The 22,551-nt window shown below is 43.7% G+C and overlaps 1 protein-coding gene across 10 annotated transcripts in view; it reads left to right on the top strand.

Annotated features, from left to right (window-relative positions):
* llgl2 (LLGL scribble cell polarity complex component 2) overlaps positions 1–22,551 on the top strand; it is a 142,317-nt gene that overhangs the window by 77,239 nt on the left and 42,527 nt on the right. For 6 of the 10 annotated variants that reach the window (XR_009767205.1, XR_009767204.1, XR_009767202.1 and 3 more), the window contains 5 exons: positions 9,657–9,853; positions 11,709–11,856; positions 12,207–12,345; positions 12,415–12,531; positions 16,211–16,377. Coding sequence is in view for 3 of the 10 variants with exons in the window: in XM_061663883.1 (XP_061519867.1) it covers positions 9,657–9,853; positions 11,709–11,856; positions 12,207–12,345; positions 12,415–12,531; positions 16,211–16,377 (768 nt within the window). In the remaining 7 variants the exon portion in view is untranslated. Of the gene's footprint in view, positions 1–426; positions 640–678; positions 729–812; positions 2,048–9,656; positions 9,854–11,708; positions 11,857–12,206; positions 12,346–12,414; positions 12,532–16,210; positions 16,378–22,551 lie in introns of those variants that run through there. The other 4 variants (XR_009767203.1, XR_009767208.1, XR_009767207.1 and 1 more) reach the window with 4 other exon arrangements.

Raw genomic sequence — 22,551 nt, 5'->3', positions numbered from 1 at the left:
GCAGTTTGTGTGTGATCGTCGAGCCTCTGGATAACTGCAATGAGGATTGGCACCCTGTAGAGGGCAACAATGCCTTCAGCTGAACGTCCTTCCCTCAGAGGAAGAAGACGAAGAAGAAGGATGGGGCGGGCCGGTGGGTACAAGAGACAATGAGAGAAGGCAAACACAATGGCAGAAAAGGAAAAATGAAAAAAATCTAACAAAAAACCTTTCAGTACTAGAAATGTGTTGGGCCAAGGCAAGAAAAATATTCCTGCGACCGACAGGAATGACGCCTTATATCATGCGGGGGAATATAGGATGACGCGCCGAGTCAGACTGACGCTCCGAGCGATCGCTTCGTTGCAAAGCTATCTCGCAAAATGCCGGCCCATACATATGGTGAGATCCTCCCAGCCGCTTACCAGCTGATCGTCTCTTGGCCAGGATTTTAGAAAATGGGATCCGGAATCGTGATGAATGAAGTCCGTCTGGATAGCCACCCGAACTTCATCCCGAGCGTCGGCCGACGAAGACGAAGGTAACTCGTTTGCAGCTCGCGTTAGCTACATTTAGCAAATAAACACGCTCCTTCAATCCTTGTTACATAAAAACATAATTTGGTCCCACTAGTTCACATTACAATGTAACATCTGTTGCCACTACTGATTTGAATGTTCCATTTTGTCCATCTTGCAGGAATTCAACTCCCGCGAGTCGAACGTCTTTTACGATTGCGACAAAGAAAAGTAATGTTTATTTTCTACCCTTGCAAAACACGTCATCAATAAAAAATGTTCTCTTGTAATCGTATGTATTTTTAAAATTTACAGGTTATGCATCCAGCAGACGTTCGACCCCCATTCCAGTACGCAGTGCAGACAATAAAGGGACTGTAATTTCTCGTGTATAATTCGCGTTTTCCCCCAAAAAAAATTATCACTGGTCAATAGTGCGCATTATACATAGGTATAGGGGCAAATGGAAAAACTTCACATTTTATAAATGTATGCCGCCATCTAGTGGTTATAAAAAAGCTGTACACTTTATTTCCAAAATTCCACCACCACATAAAAAAAGTGTTGCCTACACTTTCATTCCAATATGACAGGGGTACGTATGACTGCATATAAGTACAGTTCTGCTGATAAGTTTACATACGCTGGCAGAATTTGACATCCATCCAATATTTTTTTTAGATTAATATTATTTATATCATATTTATATTTATTTATATTTATATTATATATTTTTATATGACTGATGATTGAACAAGAACCATTATTAGTTTATTTATGGTTATGTTTTATTTAATAATGCTTTTCTGAAATGCTTGACCGTTTAATTTGAATCCCATTAAAATAAAATTAAGTGTTTCGCCTGGTCCGTCATGTTTTCTTTAAAGAATTGTACCCATGTTACAAATTTTGCCTGGGTAATCAAACATGAGCACAACTGTATTTTCTAATTTATTAAATAAAACTAGCGCTGTGAATTTCAAAATAAGAGCAAGTAAATTTAAAAAAGGATTACGTGTTGAAATAAAGTGCTTAACTTCAGAATAATTATTTGGAAAAAAAAAAACCTAACAAAATGCAGATAATACTGAATGTTTTGATCATATGGGTAGAAGCAAAATCATACATTGTAAAAATGCATTATACATGGGTAGAAGGGTTTTCCAGAATTTTTAGGTCAACTTTAGGGGTGCGTATTATAAATGGGTGCGCATTATACACGAGAAATTACGGTAATTGAAAGCTTTTTTTTCTCCACGTCCCACGACAGCAATTTCAACAATGTATTTTTTTTGTAATAGTTCTGTTTTTAAACTGCACAGGTCGTGCTTCAAGAAGAAGTAGGGACTAGTTTCAAGGACAATGACAACCACACAAGATCACATTCACCGCCACCAAAGAATAAAATCTATATGTGGATCAAACGTTGCTAGATTTTATGCACAAGGTAATAAAAACCTGGACTATTGAGCAAATGGTAGAGGAGGAGCATTTGGATGAAAAAAGTGTGGGAGGCCCATTTGTTCGTGCATTTTTGTCTAATGTAAATTCTGTACAGTTATACTTGTAAATAAATTATTTTTCTGTCAAAAGTACTTTTTCAGTGTTGTTTTATGTTCAGATGTTTGAGATTTTCACAAAAGAAAACAAATATTTGTGTCAGTCATTGTTCTGCTTGATGTCTGCTTTCACAAAAAGGCTGTTTTCTCAGTTTTTTCCCTCCAGAAACAGATTTGCCTGAAAGTAGCCTATATTTGACTGCTGATTACTAAAGAACGGTGTAAGCTGGAGCCAAACTTTTTTTCTGATGAAAGAAGAGAGTCTGATCTTTCTTTTGGTGGTTTTGGTGTTTACATAGTCCTAATACACAATATTCTGCGGGGCTTGATAAATGAGTGAAATTGCTCCAAAATGCCTGGCAGTCTCGGGGTTCCCTGCTCAGGAAAGGGCTGGCAGTTAATGAGTTAGTAGGCTTGGTCACTCTCACCATTCTGAGTAAGTATGGGTGCCAGATTGCCACCAAAGGCAGAAATAGTTTAACTATATAGGACCAAAACAAATACGTTAATGACTGAAAAATGACACCACTTTAACTACTAGACCGTTTTTACTAGACTTTACGCCGATCTGATCGGTGTTATCGGTATTGGACATTTTATGCTGATCGGCTGATCGGATTTCATGTCATAAATCGCCAATCCGATCAATGATGTCATCGATCGGCTCCGCACAAGACATTTAACTCCGCGTCTTCGTCGCGTATGAATCTAAAAGCTAGTTTATTTTTAGCCTCGTCACGTGTCTTGTTGCGCAGTACTGTAACTATCTGACGGCCAATAAAGTTTTTTCAATCCTGTCTGTGAAAAAACACGTCATCTGTGTGGGACTATTTTGCGGTGTCAACACATAAGTTATTTGCAGTCTGTGCACAACTGAACTACGTCGCGGGGAACGTCATCTAAATGCTTCAACACAACAAATTTGATCGAGCACCTGAAGAATGAACACGAGGAGCATGCCCCATTCAAGCAACGCAGCGTGGGGAGGGGGGAGTCAAAGTATTTATTAAAGTAATTTAATTGCAGTAAGTTAGCACCCATTATTTCTGTCATTTAATGTTGATTTGACCTAAATTTATGTCAGTGGCCAATCTTGGATGCCCCTAGAGGTCATTGGTGTTTTAACTTTTGTCTAAAATGCTAGAGAATAATTTGAGCTGGGATGGGCTCCAGTATGCCCACAACCCTTGTGAGGATAAGCTGTACAGAAAATGGATGGATACAGTATACAGTGCACAAGTATATACAATAAATGAACAAGACACATTGCTCCATCTTGTGATTGGATCAGTGATCGGTTATCGTATTTTTTAAACTTGCTGATAGGTAATCTGTGATCGGCCCCAAAAATCCTGATTGTGTAAAGCCTAGTTTTTACAAAATAACACAAAGATGCATTTTAACACAGTCAAAACGTGATACAGTAATTTTAACTATAGCAATTTTTCAGCTGTTACGACGAAATCCGACCTGCCAGAAACTGCGACCGGACGTTACCATGACGTTATCCAGCTGGCGTTTTTTCAATTTTATTTTATTAATATACTGTAATTTCTCCATTATAACATACACCTTTTCTTTTAAATAAGGTCTGTTTTTCGGGTGCATGTTACAAATTCGTCCAATCAAACAACGAGATTGCAACGCATCATGCTGCTATCTTGTAAGGAAGCTGCTATCTTGTAAGGAAGCTTTTGAGCTGTGTGGTGACGCTAACCTAGATGGGTCAATGTCGTCAGTGCATTTCATGTGTGGATGGCAAGAAAACCGAAAGAGCATGGATGCCAGTGCATTATGCTGCATACGCAGAGGTGGGAAGTAACGTGAAGTACTTTGTTACTGTATATAAGGAGATTTTTCAGGTATTTGTACTTATTTATTTTGTGGCGACTTTTTACTTTTACTCCTTACTTTTTAAACAGAAATATTTGTACTTTCTGTTCCTTATCTTTTAAAAATGAGTTCATTACTTTGAAAACCTAAATTTAGCAACGACGCAACGTAAAAATTTGATTTAAGTAAAGGGAGTGGCACCAGTACTTTGACCAGGGTTGTTTTTTTGCACAGTACTTTCAGTACTTTTACGTAAGTACTGATACTTGTGCAAAAAAGACCAGTACTTTTGACATCTCTGTGCATATGGTTGCATACAGCACCTTAACAATTACGAAGGTCGACCTTCCAAAATGGCTGCCACATAGGCACGTCGGTTAGCTGTCCTGCTATAGTGTGCTGACCTTTCTCATCTTTATATCAATGGGGGACACAAAATAGCTGAGCTGAGATTGGTGGAAGACATCGGCATGTTGATAGCTGCTGTCTGATTGGTCAGTACACTACGACTGAGAGTGCTTTGCCGCGGCTGTGATATGAAATCATTGCTTCAAGTAATATCGTCAGCGGGTGTCAGCTGATCGAGTATAATTGTGCAACAGTAAAGCAACCTTGAAACTGCCGGTAAAAGTAAGTTATTCACCAGCATTCAAAAGAAAAGAGATTGCATTGGGCAACAGAGAAGCTAGTCGCAAATTTGACATCAATAAGAAAATGTAGGAAGCTGCAGAAAGACAGCAATACATACAGAGACTTTCTGAGTCAGATTCTGACTAGTCATTCAATGTTTTTTAGGGGCAGAGCAATTAAAGAAACAAATGATACAAAAGACAAATTCTAATAATCTGTTATAACTATAATAGTGTTGTTCAAATGAGGATGATAAATCCGATGACAAATAGAACCACTTGTATGGTAATCCATAAATTTATTGCTTACCTTCAAAGAATGTTCAAAGTTCCACGTCCATTTGAGAGAGAAAATCGTGTATTTGTTCTGAAAATACTGACATTTCATTTATTTCAGTATTTAATAAATACGTTATTCAAAACTTTGAATAACATAATTATTCAAAACTTTGAATAACGTAATTATTCAAAGTTTGTACGTATTTTTTTTTGTTGTCTGAGGGAGTAAGGTTTGGGGAAAATTTGGGTCCGTGTTACGTTCGAGTGTAGTGTATATTGGTGTTGGATTAAACGTTATTTATTTAAGAAATGAATTTGTCGAAGGTGAACGCCTGCGTTCGCTTCCGGGTTAGTTCGATTTACGTTTTAGTGTCACAATCAAACTATCTCTGTCTCGTAAAGGGCACCATGTCTCTCTTTATATGTATACAATTTAGGAAAAGTGACGAAAAACCTCTTATCAGTCTCATCTGAAGGTTGCTACATTTTATAAAATACGAGTTCTAGGTTACAGAGGTTTCATTATTAAACTCAAAACACACACAAAACACAACAAGGAGGTGAATTTTATAGAATATTTAATGGAATCTACGAGGGATCTATAAACCCACAAAGGGGTCTAACGACAAAAAGGGAACGAATAATGAATGGAGAAAGAAAAATAGGCGTACGAAAATGGAACTAGGATATCGTGTGTTGCTGGGCTAAACATTTAAATGTGAGTCAATTAAAACGTTGAGTGAGAGCGAGAGAGAGAGAGAGCAAAGTAGGGATTTGTGTGAAGCTAGTTTTTCCCCAAAATTATTATGCACTAATCTTGTCCATTTTGGCAACAATTGTTGTGCTACTCACAACCGTAGATCAAGCTGGTCTTTGGGGATGGTCTTTCTCCTCGCATCTCAGAAGGAAAACAAATCAGGTTTGGTTGAAGAAGATGATGCAGAAAAATAAAACATATCCACTAGACTCAGATTTGTTCTAATTCTGACAGAATTCTGTGTTAACGTAGCGATGCAATTCCCCCCAAAACCTCAAAAAAGGCCCCAAAAGAAAATTTAAAAAAATGATTTCTTCTGCTTGTTTTTTTGTTTTTATCCATCCATCAATCTTCTACCGCTTATCCGAGGTCGGGTCGCGGGGGCAGTAGCTTTAGCAGGGATGCCCAGACTTCCCTCTCCCTAGCCACTTCATCCAGTTCTTCCGAGGGGATCCCAAGGCGTTCCCAAGCCAGCCGATGCTCTCCCCTATCTCTAAGGGAGAGCCCGGACACCCTGTGGAGGAAACTCATTTCGGCCGCTTGTTCTTTCGGTCACGACCCACAGCTCGTGACCATAGGTGAGGGTAGGAACATAAATCGACCGGTAAATTGAGAGCTTCGCCTTTCGGCTTAGCTCCTTCTTTACCACAATGGACCGATACAAAGTCCGCATCACTGCAGACGCTGCACCGATCCGCCTGTCGATCTCCCGTTCCATTCTTCCCTCACTCGCGACCAAGACCCCAAGATACATGAACTCCCCCACTTGGGGCAGGATCTCATCCCCGACCTGGAGAGGGGATGCCACTCTTTTCCGACTGAGGACCATGGTCTTGGATTTGGAGGTGCTGATTCTCATCCCAGCCGCTTCACACTCGGCTGCGAACCGCTCCAGTGAGAGTTGGAGATCACGGCTTGATGAAGCCAACAGAACCACATCATCTGCAAAAAGCAGAGATGCAATACTGAGGCCACCAAACCGGACACCCTCTACGCATAGGCGGCGCCTTGAAATTCTGTCCATAAAAGTTATGAACAGAATCGGTGACAAAGGGCATCCTTGGCGGAGTCCAACCCTCACGGGAAACGAGTCCGACTTACTGCCGGATATGCGGACCAAACTGACTCCGGTCGTACAGGTACCGAACAGCTCGTATCAGGGGATTCGGTACCCCATACCCCCGAAGCACCCCCCACAGGACCCCCCCAAGGGACACAGTCAAACGCCTCTCCAAGTCCACAAAACACATGTAGACTGGTTGGGCGAACTCCCATGCACCCTCGAGAACCCTGCCAAGGGTGTAGAGCTGATCCACTGTTCCATGGCCAGGACGAAAACCACAATTATCCTCCTGAATCTTAGATTCAACTTCCTGACGGACCCTCCTCTCCATCACCCCTGAATAGACCTTCCCAGGGAGGCTGAGGAGTGTGATCCCCCTGTAGTTGGAACACACTCTCCGGTCCCCCTTCTTAAAAGGGGGACCACCACCCCAGTCTGCCAATCCAGAAGCACTGTCCCAGATGTCCATGCGATGTTGCAGAGGCGTGTCAACCAGGACAGCCCCACAACATCCAGAGCCTTTAGGAACTCTGGGCGAATCTCATCCACACCCGGGGCCCTGCCACCGAGGAGCTTCTTAACCACCTTGTTGACCTCAACCCCAGAGATAGGAGAGTCTGCATCAGAGAACCCAGACTCTGCTTCCTCATGGGAAGGCGTGTCGGTGGAATTGAGGAGGTCTTCGAAGTATTCTCCCCACCGGCTCACAACGTCCCGAGTCGAGGTCAGCAGCGGCCCATCCCCACTGTACACAATATTGATGGTGCACTGCTTCACCCTCCTGAGTTGCGGATGGTGGAGCAGAATTTCCTCGAAGCCGTCCAGAAGTCTTTCTCCATGGCCTCACCGAACTCCTCCCATACCCGAGTTTTTGTTTCAGTGACCACCAAAGCTGCATTCCGCTTCGCCAGCCGGTACCCATCAGCTGCCTCAGGAGTCCCACAGGCCAAAAAGGCCCGATAGGACTCCTTCTTTAGCTTGACAGCATCCCTCACCGTTGGTGTCCGGGATTGCCGCCACGACAGGCACTGATCACCTTACGGCCACAGCTCCGGACGGCCACCTCAGCAATGGAGGCGCGGAACATGGTCCAACTCGGACTCGATGTCCCCCGCCTCCCCCCCATGAGCAAAGTTCTGTCGGAGGTGGGAGTTGAAACTCCTTCCGACAGGGGATTCTGCCAGACGTTCCCAGGAGACCCTCACAATACGTTTGGGCCTCCCACGTCGGACCGGCATCTTACCCAGCCATCGGAGCCAACTCACCTCCAGGTGGTGATCAGTTGACAGCTCCACCCCTCTCTTCACCCGAGTGTCCAAGACATGCGGCCGCAAGTCCGATGACACGACCACAAAGCCGATCATCGAACTACGACCTAGGGTGTACTGGTGCCAAGTGCACGTGTGGACACCCTTATGCTTGAACATGGTGTTCTTTATGGACAATCCGTGATGAGCACAGAAGTTCAATAACAGAACACCGCTCGGGTTCTGATCGCGGGGGCCGTGCCTTCCAATCACCACGTGAGTATTCCCTGCGGGAGCGCTCTCCAGCACCCCCTCCAAGGACTCCTAAAAGGGTGGGTACTCTGAACTGCTGTTTGGTGCTAGGCACAAACAACAGTCAGGACCCGTCCCCCCACCCGAAGGCGAAGGGAGGCTACCCTCTCGTCCACCGGGGTGAACCCCAACGTACAGGCACCGAGCCGGGGGGTAATAAGTATACCCACACCTGCTCGGCGCCTCTCACAGTGGGCAACACCAGAGTGCAAGAGAGTCCAACCCCTCTCGAGAGGACTGGTACTAGAGCCCAAGCTATGTGTGGAGGCAAGTCCGACTATATCTCGTCTGAACTTATCGACGTCACACACCAGCTTGGGCTCCTTCCCTGCCAGAGAGGTGAAATTCCACGTCCCGAGAGCCAGCTTCTGTAGCCGGGATCGGATCGCCAAGGTCCTTGCCTTCGGCCACCGCCCAGCTCGCACTGCACCCGACCCCTATGGCCCCTCCCACAGGTGGTGAGCCCATGGGAAGAGGGACCCACGGCCAGGCCCCCAAGGGTGCAGGCCCGGCCACCAGGCGCTCGCCTTCGAGCTCCACCTCCAGGCCTGGCTCCAGATGGTGGCCCCGGTGACCCGCGTCCGGGCAAGGGAAACCTAGATCCATTTGTTTATTTCTTTCATAGGGGTTTTTAGAGCCGTGCTTTGTCTGATCCCTCACCTCGGACCTGTTTGGCATGGGTGACCCTACCAGGGGCGTGAAGCCCCAGACAACTTAGCTCCTAGGACACACAAACCCCTCCACCACGATAAGGTGACGGCTTCCAGGAGGCGCAGTCCAGTCCAGTTACCTCTAATTTTAATTTTGTTTTCCCAGTTCAAGCTGTTCCAACTTCCTTTAGTTTATTCCGCTCTCAAAATTTGTTTCAAAATAACGGGCTTTCCAACTTGCAAGAATCAGCAGGCCCATTCAAAATTTCCGCAGGAATTTTCTTAGTTATTATTATTTTTGTTTACACAGTAATTATTGCATGGTTATCTGCATCTTCAGAAAACATTGCAAATCGTGAAATTTCATTTGGAACATAACTGTGGAGTCATTTTTGCATTAAATGGGTGAAAAATATAACTTTAGAGCATTTTTTTTTTTTTTTTTTACTTAGAAACAATTTTTACCTTTTGAATGACAACAGCTGCCTGTAATTCAAATACTCATATCAGTAAAATTAATTGATTTTGGAAGTGAAATTAAGTGTGGTATGTCTTTACAACGGTAATGTCGCTGAATGTCATATATTCAATATAATATATATACAAATGTAATTATCATTTAGAAACTCTGTTTTATTGGGTTGTTTTTTTGAGATTTTAAAATTGGCTCTGAAACATTGACGTGTGATACATTTGAATTTAAAAAAAAATCTGAAATCAGGAAGGCGGCAAATTACTCACCGTACTGCATGTATATGTCTGATATGTGCCTCGGAGGTCGAGCAGTGAAGTTCATTTATTTATGCGTTTGTTTTTCTTTCTTTTTTCAGGGGCACACACGTCTAGATTTTCAAGAAGAGCCCGTCCTTTTTGAGGCAGGCTTCCAGCCCTTCTCTCTGGTGCAGTGTCAGCCTCCTGCTGTGGTCACCGCTCTTAGTCTTCACTCAGAGTGGAAGCTGGTTGCTTATGGCACCAGCCATGGCTTTGGATTGTTTGATTACCAACAGAAAATGAATGTATTCATCAAGTAAGGAGAAACTGGTTCAAATCCTGCCTTGCCTGTGTAGACTTTGCATGTTCTCCCCGTGCCTGTGTGGGTTTTTTCCGGGTATTCAGGTTTCCTCCCACATCCCAAAAACATGCACGGTTGGTTAATTGAAGACTCTAAATTGTCCGTAGGTAGGAATGTGTGTGTGAATGGTTGTTTGTTTATATGTGCCCTGTGATCGGCTGGCAACCAGTGCAGGGTGTACCCCGCCTCCTGCCTGCAGTGAGCTGGGATAGGCTCCAGCATACCCACGACCCTAGTGAGGATAAGCGGTGTAGAAAATGGATGGATGGATGGATGGATGGATGCATGCATGTACCATCCTTGATAATACTGGTGTAGTTTCATGATATTAAGATAATTAAATAACTGATATTTTCACTTATTGTAGTACAGTACATCCACAATAACATTGAGTGAGGTTGGCTCCAGAGAGACCAGATGGGCAGTTGGTTAGGAAACTCTCAATGAGCCGTCACAGAATATCTGCAAGATAGGAACTAGAGTCTTTGCACACCTAAGATTGCTTTTCTGGCCAGTGTTGCACTCTTCACGGACCTGGGGCCTCATGTCCAAAGACCTGCGTGGATTTCCTACATGGCGTACGCTCAAATCCAGAAAACATCGTAAACACAAAAATATCCAGATGTATGAATCTGTGCGTACGCATGAATCCAAGCACATTTCCTTCGTATATCCCAATCAAGGTAGAATTGAGCGCACATGTTGGAGTAGATGACTCCTCCCTGTCCACGCCCACATTTAAATATGCAAATCATATTCAAATGAACCATGCACCTGCGATCCCAATCTCTGCATGATCAGAAAAAAAGCAAATGAGCAAGGTAATGAAGAAAAAACAAATTCTGAATTTGAAGTTGAGACGCGGCTCAATGAAGTAGTGTACAAAACAAATCCTCTTTGGCACACTGTCCTCATGCATTAACAACAAGCAAAAGAGGAGTAAATGGGAACTAAAAAAGAAGTGGTCAGACATAAAGGTGGACGTGAAGCTGAGGACAGCTGTCCACCGCCAAAGTGTGGCCAAAACAGGCTGAGGAACCGGCGTGGAGGGCCTCACCCCGTTTGAGGAGAGAGTTGCTGCAAACATGAGTGACACTGCTCTCTCAGGGGTGGTGGGAGCACATGTTAAAATAGATTTTAACACCACCAACCAATGTACGCTTTTTTTTTCTTTTTCTTTTTCAAATGAATGTGGTGGAGTCACAAGAAGAGATTGTGAGGGCAATAGTCAGCATAAGTGATCGCCTTGTTTAATTAATAGGTGTCCTCACAAATATCAGTGATTCATTAAATACACTGGTTAAAAAAATGAATTCTGAGTCCTTGCCTCTTTATATTGTTGAAATCAAATCTTGCCGGGCATTAATTTTTCATCAGTGCTAATTGTTAACGTGTGTCTGATGTGCAGATTTATGATAACAGTTTCCCAGCATCACCTCTTAAGTGTCGCCAAATCACCAACAGCTTTAGAAACTTGTATATGCCAGCCATGAAGTTGGCGTGAGGCACCGCACATTTCACTCTTGATACATCTGAACTTTGCAGTGAAAAAGAACATATGCACCTTTTGTACATGAGGCCCCAGGTGAGGTTATGTATACACCCAGAAAATGTTGTGTGTTGTGCTTCTCACCCTGTCCACAACAGTTCACTTATGGTGTAAATTTCCGTCATCGACATTTTCGTTTTCTTTGTGTTTCGTGAGTGTGTGAATCTGTTTTGTTAAATTTTGATAAATTACTCATGTTAACTGTCTGTTATTAATTTCTGTCTATCTGTTTTTGTGCGGTGAAATGGCTTTTTCCTCTAGATGCACTCTAAATCCCAGTGACCAGCTGGCCATGGAGGGTCCTCTGTCCAGGGTGAAAAGCATTAAAAAATCCCTCCGCCAGTCCTTTAGACGAATCAGGCACAGCAGAGTCTCACTACAGAAACATCATGTCAACAACACTGCCAAGGTCAAGTTACAAAAAAAAAAAAGTTACGCTGGTTTTTTGGTATGGTACTTCTGCTTAGCTTAATAAGTGTAATCGACATATACAATGCACCTTATAATGGTTCACTTCACATATTTGCATGTTGAGGTTAATAATGAGATAGTAACAATGGTTATTGGAATTTTTTTGTTAGAAATATTTTCACTCTTGAGAAAGCTCACATCCAAAGTGTCTTGATCTATTGATTTGGGCAGCTAAAAGGTCCAGATCATTATATCTTTCGCTTCCCTTAGTGTTAACATATTCAATTTTTTTTGTTTTCATTTTTCGGTTTGTTTTTATTAAAAATTCTGATCATCATTTCCAAAAAGCTCCAGGAGGCAAATGCTCGTTTGGAGGCCGAACTAGAATTAGCTCCTGTCCAAAGGAAGATTGAGGCTCGTTCTTCAGATGATTCTTTTACTGGTCTGGTGCGCATACTTTACTTTGCTGACACCTTCCTCTCAGACAGTGAGTCACCACATTAAGCACATGAATACACAAAATTATTTCTTTTCATACCCATCTCTTTTCTTGTAGGTTCACATAATACGCCTTCCCTTTGGGCAGGGACCAATGGGGGCTGTGTATATGTATTCATACTCAGTCTTCCTTCTGTCGAGCACAGGATAGATGAGCCCATCACTGCACACCCTGGTAAGACGTTAGTTGGGGATATGATAGATTCATAGTCGTCCATCCACTGTGCAGCACTATAATGGCTGAGAATTGCAAACAAAATGACAAGACTGAAAACATTTTGGGGTGAAAGGCGGACTACACCCTGAACTGGTCGCTAGTCAGTCACAGGGCACATATAGACACGGACAACCATTCACACTCATATTCACACCGTCACTGAATGGGAACTGAACCCACGCTGCCCGCACCAAAGTCAGGCGAGTGTACCGCTACACCATCAGCAACTTCTTTTAATAGACATCACTGACAAATGGTTAATACAGCCACCTGATTTTGACCTGCATGAATCAGTGAGACTATTTTCAACATTATGAATACAAGGTTCCGTCATTAAAACAAAGTGAAGACAATTGGCTATCTTCTTCCAAACAACGTGGTTCTAATGCAAAAGTACCGTCATTTCTCGTGTATAATGCGCATTTTTTTACCCCCAAAAATTTTCAAAAGTCAATTGTGTTCATTATGCATAGGTACAGGAGAAAATGAAAAAATACTTTCACGTTATAAATGTATTCCTCCATCAAGAGGTTATGGTTATGAAATGTTGTACATTTTCATTCTGCTATGCCACCGCCCCCTAGAGGTTATGAAAAAGTTGTACAGTTTCATTCTAGTATGCCACCTAGATGTTATGAAAAATGTGTAGACTACACTTTCATTCCAATATGACGGGTACATAAGACTGCATATATGTACAATTGTACTCATAAGTTTATATACCCAGGCAGAATTTGTGAAATATTTTTTAATACGACTGATGACTGAACAACAACCATCATTTATTATATATAATATATATATTATTATATATATATTTATTATATATAGTTTAATGATAATGCTTTATATATATGTTTAATGATAATGCTTTTCTGAAATGCTTGACAGTTTAATTTTTTTAAAAAATAAAATTAAATTTGTTTTGCCTGGTCATTCATGTTTTCTTAGAAGAATTGTACACATCTTACAAATTCTGCCTGGGTAATCAAACATATGAGCACAACTGTGTGTTTTCTCATTTACTAAATAAAAGTACGGATGTGAATTTCAAAGAAAGAGCAAGTAAATAGAAAGAATGTGTTCAAATAAAGTGCTTAACTTCAGAAGAATTCTTTGAAAAAACTAACAAAATACAGATAATACTTCATGTTTTGATCATGTGGTTAGGAGCAAAATCATGGATTGTAAAAATGCATTTTACGGCCAAATATGCGGACCAAACTCTGACTCCGGTCATACAGGGGGTTTGGTTTCCTCCCAATCACGCCCTTCCAGTGCTCACTGTCATTGCCCACATGAGCATTGAAGTCCCCCAGCAGAATGATGGAGTCCCCAGCAGGAGCGCTCTCCAGCACATCCTCCAAGGACTCCAAAAAGGTGGGTACTCTGAACTGCTGTTTGGTGCATAGGCACAAACAACAGTCAGGACCCGTCCCCCCACCCGAAGGCGGAGGGAGGCTACCCTCTCGTCCACCGGGGTGAACCCCAACGTACAGGCGCCAAGCCGGGGGGTCAATAAATATACCCACACCTGCTTGGCGCCTCTCACTGTGGACAACTCCAGAGTGGAAGAGAGTCCAACCCCTCTAGAGAGGACTGGTACCAGAGCCCAAGCTGTGTATGGAGGCGAGTCCGACTATATCTCGTCAGAACTTCTCGACCTCGCACACCAGCTCGGGCTCCTTCCCTGCCAGAGAGGTGACATTCCACGTCCCTAGAGCCAGCTTCTGTAGCCGGCGATCGGAACGCCAAGGTCCTCGCCTTCGGCCACCGCCCAGCTCACACTGCACCCGACCCCAATGGCCCCTCCCACAGGTGGTGACCCCATGGGAAGTGGGACCCACGTTACCCTTTCGGGTTGTGCCCGGCCGGGCCACATGGGTGCAGGCCCAGCCACCAGGTGCTCGCCTTCAAGCCCCACCACCAGGCCTGGCTCCAGTGGGGGGCCCCGGTGACCCGCGTCCGGGCAAGGGAAAACCAAGTCCATCCTTTGTCGTCATCATAAGGGGTCCAAAAATTATTTCAACAGTATTATGAATCAGTGAGTGCACACCATTAATTTATGCATCATTTGTAAATGTATACATACAAATTTAAGTTGTGGCAGTGCATGGAAAAAAACTTTTAACTGAAATTTTGTAATACAAGCAGTCCTCGAGTTACGACGCTGTGTCTCGTCCGCCATTTTGTCCCCAGCACCATAGACTTTCTGCTTAGCTAGTGCATAGTGCTTGTCTGTGTTTGTGCGCCGGGAGTATCTTTGCCTTTTTCGCCCTCCTTTTTTCACACTCTCAGTAGTAATGGTAAGTACAGCATCTTATTTTTTATTTTAATGTATTTTAGTTTCTTTATACCAAGTGTTAACCTTTCCTGCTACGGTCACCTGACCGTGGTCGGGAGACGCCTTCTCCAGGGCCGAGGTTGTTCTCTTCAATTTTAACTCCCTTTTCTCGTTGCACAGGTGAGCTGGGTGGCGGCAACAATAAAGGCACGAAGCACCGATTTGCTGCTTTAATGGCTTTATTAGCTCCTCTGCACATTCAATATCAACGAGTCCTCCGCTAATCGCTACTCTTCCCCGGTCGCTGTCACTACACTTGCCACTGTACACACTCACACCTGCGTGCACTCCTTCCTTCACAGTGCCACCGGATGACGCCTGCGCAGTCCCGTCTCACTCACACATCGACGCACACGCCCACACACACTGAGCTTGCTGTCACAATCACCTGGGACAATACCCGTAACAGATGTATTTCGACGTAAATTTAGACTTTAACGGTGAAATCTGGGTTACGTCGCCACCGTAGCAACGGAAAACGTTCGTAAATTGAGGACTTCCTGTATTCAATGTCTTAAAATATTTCTACTGCTGGTATTTATTTTCACAGTGTGAACATGGCACACCATTTTATATTAGTGTGCTCCTGAAACTTGGCATTGTTAGGCCTTCACAAGTGCATCAACGTCATTTAAGTGTTGTCAGTGCACCCTCCAGTGGACAAAATTAGCAACAAAATTTACTTTTTTTGAAAAATAGCAGTGAATATGTTCTCCAGAACAATCCCCGCGGGCTGAATTGGACCGCCCGACGGGCTGTTTGTGGCCCGTGGGCCGTGTGTTTAACACCCCTGCTCTAACTGATTCATCGATTATCGAAATAGTTGCCAATTAATTTTATTATCTGTTGTTTGTTAGCTGTTTATTAATCACTTAATTGTTGAACCTCTACTTAATATGGGACTGTTATAGATGTACTTGCATTTTATTTAGTAGGGTGAAATACAACATCTTTAGGGATTTTACATTTGATTCCTAAGTTTGAATGTGCTTTTTCATATACGCGTGGTGTTATTTTTGGTGTTAAATGAGATGTGGCGGAACACAAGCCTGATTTTTTTTTTTGCATCTTTAAATCACAAAAGAAGTGAGTTGCTGTCGTACGTGTGGCACTTGGACCTCGGAACTGATGATTATTAAAGCACCCAGATTTAGCAGAAATGTTGCAGTGACTGTCAATGTTTCAGTGAATTGACTTGCTTTTGCTGATATTTAGTGCATAGTTGCGGTACAATATCACAAAATACTGGAGGATCTGATTTGTGTGTTCTTCCCCTTCTTTGCTCTTTGGCAGCAAAAGAAATCCAGCTCATGCATCGTGCCCCTGTTGTTGGCCTCGTTGTATTGGATGGTCACGGTGCTCCTCTTCCTGAGCCGTTGGAGGTAGCCCATGACCTTGCTTGTTCACCTGATACGCAGGGGTCCCATCACCTTGTTGTTGTATCTGAGGAACAGTTCAAGGTGAGGATCACACAAAAACAAAATAATCAGTATTAGTATCGCAGATACTGACCCTGTATTTACTTGGTATTGGATTTACAGGAAACCCTCATTTATCAGGGTGATTACGTTCCAGAAAACCCCCACAATAAATGAAATCCGTAAAGTAGCAACCAATTATTTATTATATTACAAACCCCAATGCAATGATTTGCAAATCCGTTTCAAACTATAGTCAATTGAATAGACTGCAAAGAAAATGTTTAAAGTTGATGTTTAATTAACTTTGTTTTTTTGCAAATACATATTCACTCATTATGAATTTGATGCCTGCAACATGTTCCAAAGAAACTGGGGAATGATTACCACTGTGTTACATCACATTTCCTTTTAACAACACTCAGTAAGCGTTTGGGAACTGAGGACACTAATTGTTGAAGCTTGATAGGTGGAATTGTTTCCCATTCATGCTTGATCTACAACTTCACTTGCTCAACAGTCCGTGGTCTCCGTTGTCGTATTATGTGCTTCAAAGCCTGTGTGTACCTTTCAGCATTAATTGTGCCTTCACAGATTTCAGCACAGATTTCCACTTAGTGCCAGTCCATTTCAGATGAGCCCAGAGAAGCTGTGTGTTGCTGATATATGATATATTGTTGAGTTTTAACCTGCATTTGTACAGTCCCCTCCAAAAATATTGGAATTACAAGGTCAATTTCTGTGTTTTGATGTGTACTGAAGAGATTTGGGTTTCAGATCAAAAGATGAATATGACACAAAAGTTCAGAATTACAGCTTTTTATTTCATGGTATTTACTTCTAGATGTGTTAAATAGCTCAGGACAGAGCACCTTGTGTTTGAAGCCACCCACTTTTCAAGTGAGCAAAAATATCGTAACAGACAATATTAAATTAACTTAAAGTGAAAAACATTTATGCGATTGGCTGGCGACCAGTTCAGGGTGTACCCCGCCTCTCACCCGAAGATAGCTGGGATAGGCTCCAGCACGCCCACGACCCTAGTGAGGATAAGCGGAACGGAAGATGAATGAATGAATAACATTTAATATTTGGTGGCATAACCCTTACTTGGAATAACTGCAGCAAGCCTGTGACCCATTGACTTCACCAGACGTCATTTGAAATGCTTTTCAGAATCAGAATCATCTTTATTTGCCAAGTATGTCCAAAAAACACAAGGAATTTGTCTCCGGTAGTTGGAGTCGCTCAACAGACAGTCAATTTACAGAACACTTTGGAGACAGAAAGACATTGACAAAAAAAAAACAGTCACTGAACAGATAACTTGCAACCCTTGCTAATTATCTGGTAATGCCGGTACATTATTATTTTTTTTTTACAATTGTGCAAAAAGATGCAGAGTCCTCTAGCACTTAGAGCAGTTCGAATGACTAATATTGCAATAGTCCGGTGCAATGACCATTGTGCAAAGGGCGCCGAGACTTCAAGGAGTATATGCGGTTTAAAGTGACGAGGAGTGCGATAGTCTGGGACCATGTTGGTTGTGCAAATGTTACAGATACTCCTCAATCAGTGTGCAAATGGAGCAGATGCTACTCTGGCATGAGTGGCCAGTATATGCAAAGAGTGCAGCATGGCTGCACTATTACTCGTCCACAGAAATGTGACAACAAGCTCAAGTCAAAAAAGTTGTCACCATGTTGTAATGAAATTGTAGGTTAGGTGTTTAAGAAGTTGATCGCAAGAGGGAAGAAGCTGTTGGAATGTCTGCTAGTTCTAGTTTGCATTGATCGGTAGCGCCTACCTGAGGGAAGGAGCTGGTGACCGGGATGCAGAGGGTCCGAGAGGATTTTGCACGCTCTTGTCTTAGTTCTGGCAGCGTGCAAGTCCTCAAGGGTGGGTAGGGGGGTACCGACAATCCTTTCAGCAGTTTTGATTGTCCGTTGCAGTTGGAGTTTGTCCTTTTTTGGAGCAGCACCAAACCAGACTGTGATGGAAGAACACAGGACTGATTTGATGACCGCTGTGTAGAACTGTCTCAGCAGCTCCGGTGGCAGGCCGTGCTTTCTCAGAAGCTCCAGGAAGTACATCCTCTGCTGGGCCTTTTTGAGGACGGAGTTGATGTTGGTCGCCCACTTCAGGTCCTGAGAGACTGTAATTCCCAGGAAATTTAAGGTTTCGACGGTTGACACAAGGCAGCTGGACAACGTGAGGGGCAGCTGTGGCGAAGGATGGCTCCTGAAGTCCACGATTATCTCTACAGTCTTGAGCGTGTTCAGCTCCAGGTTGTGTCGGCCGCACCACAGCTCCAGCCGCTCCGCTTCCTGTTGATATGCAGACTCGTCACCGTCCTTGATGAGGCCGATGACAATGGTGTCATCTGCAAACTTCAGGAGTTTGACAGTCGGGTGCACTGAGGTGCAGTTGTTCATGTAGAGAGAGAAGAGCAGCGGAGAGAGGACACAACCTTGGGGCGCCCCAATGCTGATGCTGCGTGTGGATGAGGTGGCCTCCCCCAGCCTCACCTGCTGTGTCCTGCCCTGTCAGAAAGCTGTAAATCCACTGGCAGTTGGGGTGAGACGCTGAGCTGGAGAAGCTTGGATGAAAGGAGTTCAGGGATGATGGTGTTGAACGCTGAGCTGAAGTCCACGAACAGGATCCTCGCGTAGGTCCCTGCACTGTCGAGGTGTTCTAGGATGAAGTGCAGTCCCATGTTGACTGCATCATCCGCAGACCTGTTTGCTTGGTAGGCAAACTGCAGGGGGTCCAGCAGGGGACCTGTGACACTCTTGAGGTGGTCCAGCACGAGACGTTCAAAGGACTTCATGACCACAGATGTCAAAGCGACAGGCCTGTAGTCATTTAGACCCGGGATTGCAGGTTTCTTGGGCACTGGAATGATGGTGGAACGTTTGAAACAGGATGGTACTTCACACAGTTCCAGAGATCTATTGAAGATCTGAGTGAAGACTGGCGCGAGCTGGTCTGCGCAGACTTTGAGGCAGGACGGGGACACATGATCCGCTTTGTTAATCTTTTGTTGTTTGAAGATGCATCTCACATCCTGTTCATGGATGGTTAACGCAGAAGTCAGAGGTGTGATTGTGGTCACACCTCTGATCTGCAGTTGAAGTTATTCACGTCGTTGGCTAGTGTGCTATTGTTCTCAGCTTGGGGGGATCGTCGCTTGTAATTAGTCAGCGATTGGAATGCATGCCAGACTGATTTAGAGTCGTTAGCGCTAAACTGTTTTTCCAAGTTTGCTGCATAGTTCCTCTTTGCAATGTTAATTACTTTAGTCAGCTGGTTTCTAGCTCGATTATACAGGGCCCTGTCCCCGCTCTGATATGCATCCTCCTCAGCTTGGCGAAGCTGCTTAAGTTTAGCAGTGAACCACGGCTTGTTGTTGTTGAATGTGCGAAATGATTTTGTTGGTACACACACATCTTCACAGATGTAACAGTGTCCGTATATTCATCCAGGCTACCAGCTGAATTTTCAAAGACACTCCAGTCTGTGCAGTCTAAGCAGCTCTGAAGTTCCATCTTTGGTTCATTGGTCCACTTTTTGACTGTTTTCACTGTAGGCTTCGCACATTTCAGTTCTTGCCTGTACGTCGGTATTAAGTAAATTAAGCAGTGATCAGACGAGCCCAGGGCTGCACGAGGTATAGCACGGTATGTGTTTTTTACCGTAGTGTAGCAGTGATCTAAAATGTTATTTTCCCTGGTAGGACAGTCGATGTGCTGCTTGTATTTAGGGAGTTCGTGGTTGAGTTTAGCTTTGTTAAAGTTCCCGAGAATAATGAGGGGTGAGTCCGGGTGTTTTTTTTTCAATTTTGTTGACTTGTTCGGCGAGCATTAGCAATGCGGTGTTCGTGTTAGCTTGTGGCAGAATGTAGACTCCAGCCAGGATGAATGATGCGAACTCACGCGGCGAGTAGAATGGCTTACAGTTCAAAAACAGCGACTCCAAATGCGGGCTGCAGTGTGTGCTGAGCTCCGTGACGTCCGTACACCATTTTTCGTTGATCTAGAAGCATATCCCGCCGCCCTTTGTTTTCCCCGATGATTCCATGTCGCGGTCCGCTCGATGAGTGTGGAAGCCGGGAAGCATGACGGCGCCATCGGGTACAGCGTCGCAAAGCCAGGTCTCCGTGAAGCACATGGCGGCGGTACGGCCGAAGTCTACTGGTCTTTAACAGAAGATGAAGCTCGTCCATTTTGTTGGGTACGGAGCGTACATTCGCGAGGTGGATCAACGGGAATGCCAATCTGTATCCTCTCTTGCGGAGTTTCACCTGAATGCCGCCACGCTTCCCTCTGTGGCGCCGTTTCCGTCTCCATGCGCCGTGAGTAACTCGGGGAAAAAACTGAGCGGATTTGCGAAGGTTGCTGACAGAAAGTCCGGAGTAGCCTCCTTGATGGTTAGCATGTCTCCCCTTGTGTGAGTGAGTCGTGTAAGGTGTTCAAACACGGGCGAAAAACACGAAAACAAAAACAATACTAGAGAGCGTGCTACCGAGGCGACCACACTGGTAGGCGGCATCTTGGTAAGTTTTCCAGGCCTTGACTGCAGCCTCTTTCCGTTCTTGTTTGTTTCTGGGGGTTTCTCCCTTCAGTCTCCTCTTCAGGAGGTTGCAAGCTTATTGTGTAAGGTCTGGTGATCGACTTGGCCAGTCTAAGACCTTCCACATTTTCCCCCGATGAAGTCCTTTGTTGTGTTGGCAGTGTGTTTTGGGTCATTGTCTTGTTGCATGATGAAACTTCTCCCGATTAGTTTGGATGGATTTTTCTTTAAATTCCCAGACAAAATGGTTTTGTAGACTTCATAGTTCATTCTGCTGCTACTATCATGAGTTACATCATCAATAAAGACTAGTGAGCCCGTTCCAGAAGCAGCCATACAAGCCCAAGCCATGACGTTACCTCCACAATGCTTCACAGATGAGCTTGTGTGTTTTGGATCATAAGCAGATCCTTTCTTTCTCAATAATTTGGCGTTTCCATCACTTTGGTAGAGGTTAATCTTGGTCTCATCAGTCCAAAACTTTTGTGGCTCATCTCTGTAATTCTTTGCAAAAGCCAGTCTGGTCTTCCGATTCTTTTGCTGACGAGTGGGTTGCATCTTGTGGTATGACCTGTATATTTCTTCTCTCAAAGTATTCTTCGAAGAGTGGATTGTGATAGCTTCACACCTGCCCTGTGGAGGTTGGTAGTGATGTCACTGACTGTGTTTCCTCACAGCTCTCACAATGTTTCTGTCATCAACTGCTGTTGTTACCTTTGGCTGACCTGTTTGATGTCTGTTCCTCACTACACCAGTAGTTTCTTTCTTTTTCAAGACATTTCAAATTGTTGTGTTGGCTATGCCCAATATTGGCTATGCCCAATATTTGTGCAATAGCTCTGATTATTTTCCCTCTTCTCTCAGCTTCTCTGATTGCTTTTTTCATATAGACAGCTCTCTGGTCTTTGTTTGCTTAACAGCAAATTCACTTTTCACAGGTGAAACTCAAAGCCAAAAACAAGCACTATCTAATGTTTAAGCAATGAATCTAAAAGGCAACAACAGCTGAGCAACTCGAAACACCCATCACGTTCAAAATACTTTTGCTCACCTGAAAAGTGTCTGGCTTCAAACAAAAGGTGATCTGTCCTGAGTTGTTTAACACATCTATATGTAAATACCATGAAATAAAAGCTGGAATTCTTAACTTTTGTCTCATATTCATCTTTTGATCTGAAACCCAAATGTCTTCAGTATACAACAAACATAAAGAAATTGACCTTTCCATTCCAATACTTTTGGAGGGGACTGTCTAGCAACAAACTGACTTAACTGACAATAGTTTTATGAAGTGTTATGAGTCCACGTGGCAATATCCTTTATACAATTATGCTGTTTTTAATACAGTGCCACCTGAGGGATCGAAGGTCATGGACATTCAATGTTGGTTTTCTGCCTTGCTGCTTACGTGCAGAGATTTCCCCAGATTCTGTGAATCTTTTGATGATGATATAGATCGTTGATGATGAAATTATTTGCAATTGCGCGAGAAATGTTCTTAAATTGTTGGACTATTTGCTCAAGTAGTTGTTCACAAAGTGGTGAACCTCGCCTATCCTTGCTTGTGAATAACTGAGCCTTTCGGGGATCCTCCTGATATACCCAGTCATGACACTCACCTGTTTCTAATTAACCTTTTCACCT

The sequence above is a fragment of the Phycodurus eques genome, chromosome 19 (genome assembly GCF_024500275.1).
Source record: "Phycodurus eques isolate BA_2022a chromosome 19, UOR_Pequ_1.1, whole genome shotgun sequence".
NCBI classification, from domain to species: domain Eukaryota; kingdom Metazoa; phylum Chordata; class Actinopteri; order Syngnathiformes; family Syngnathidae; genus Phycodurus; species Phycodurus eques.
Note: the sequence above shows the minus strand (reverse complement) of the source record. Positions and strands in the feature narration are given on the sequence as shown.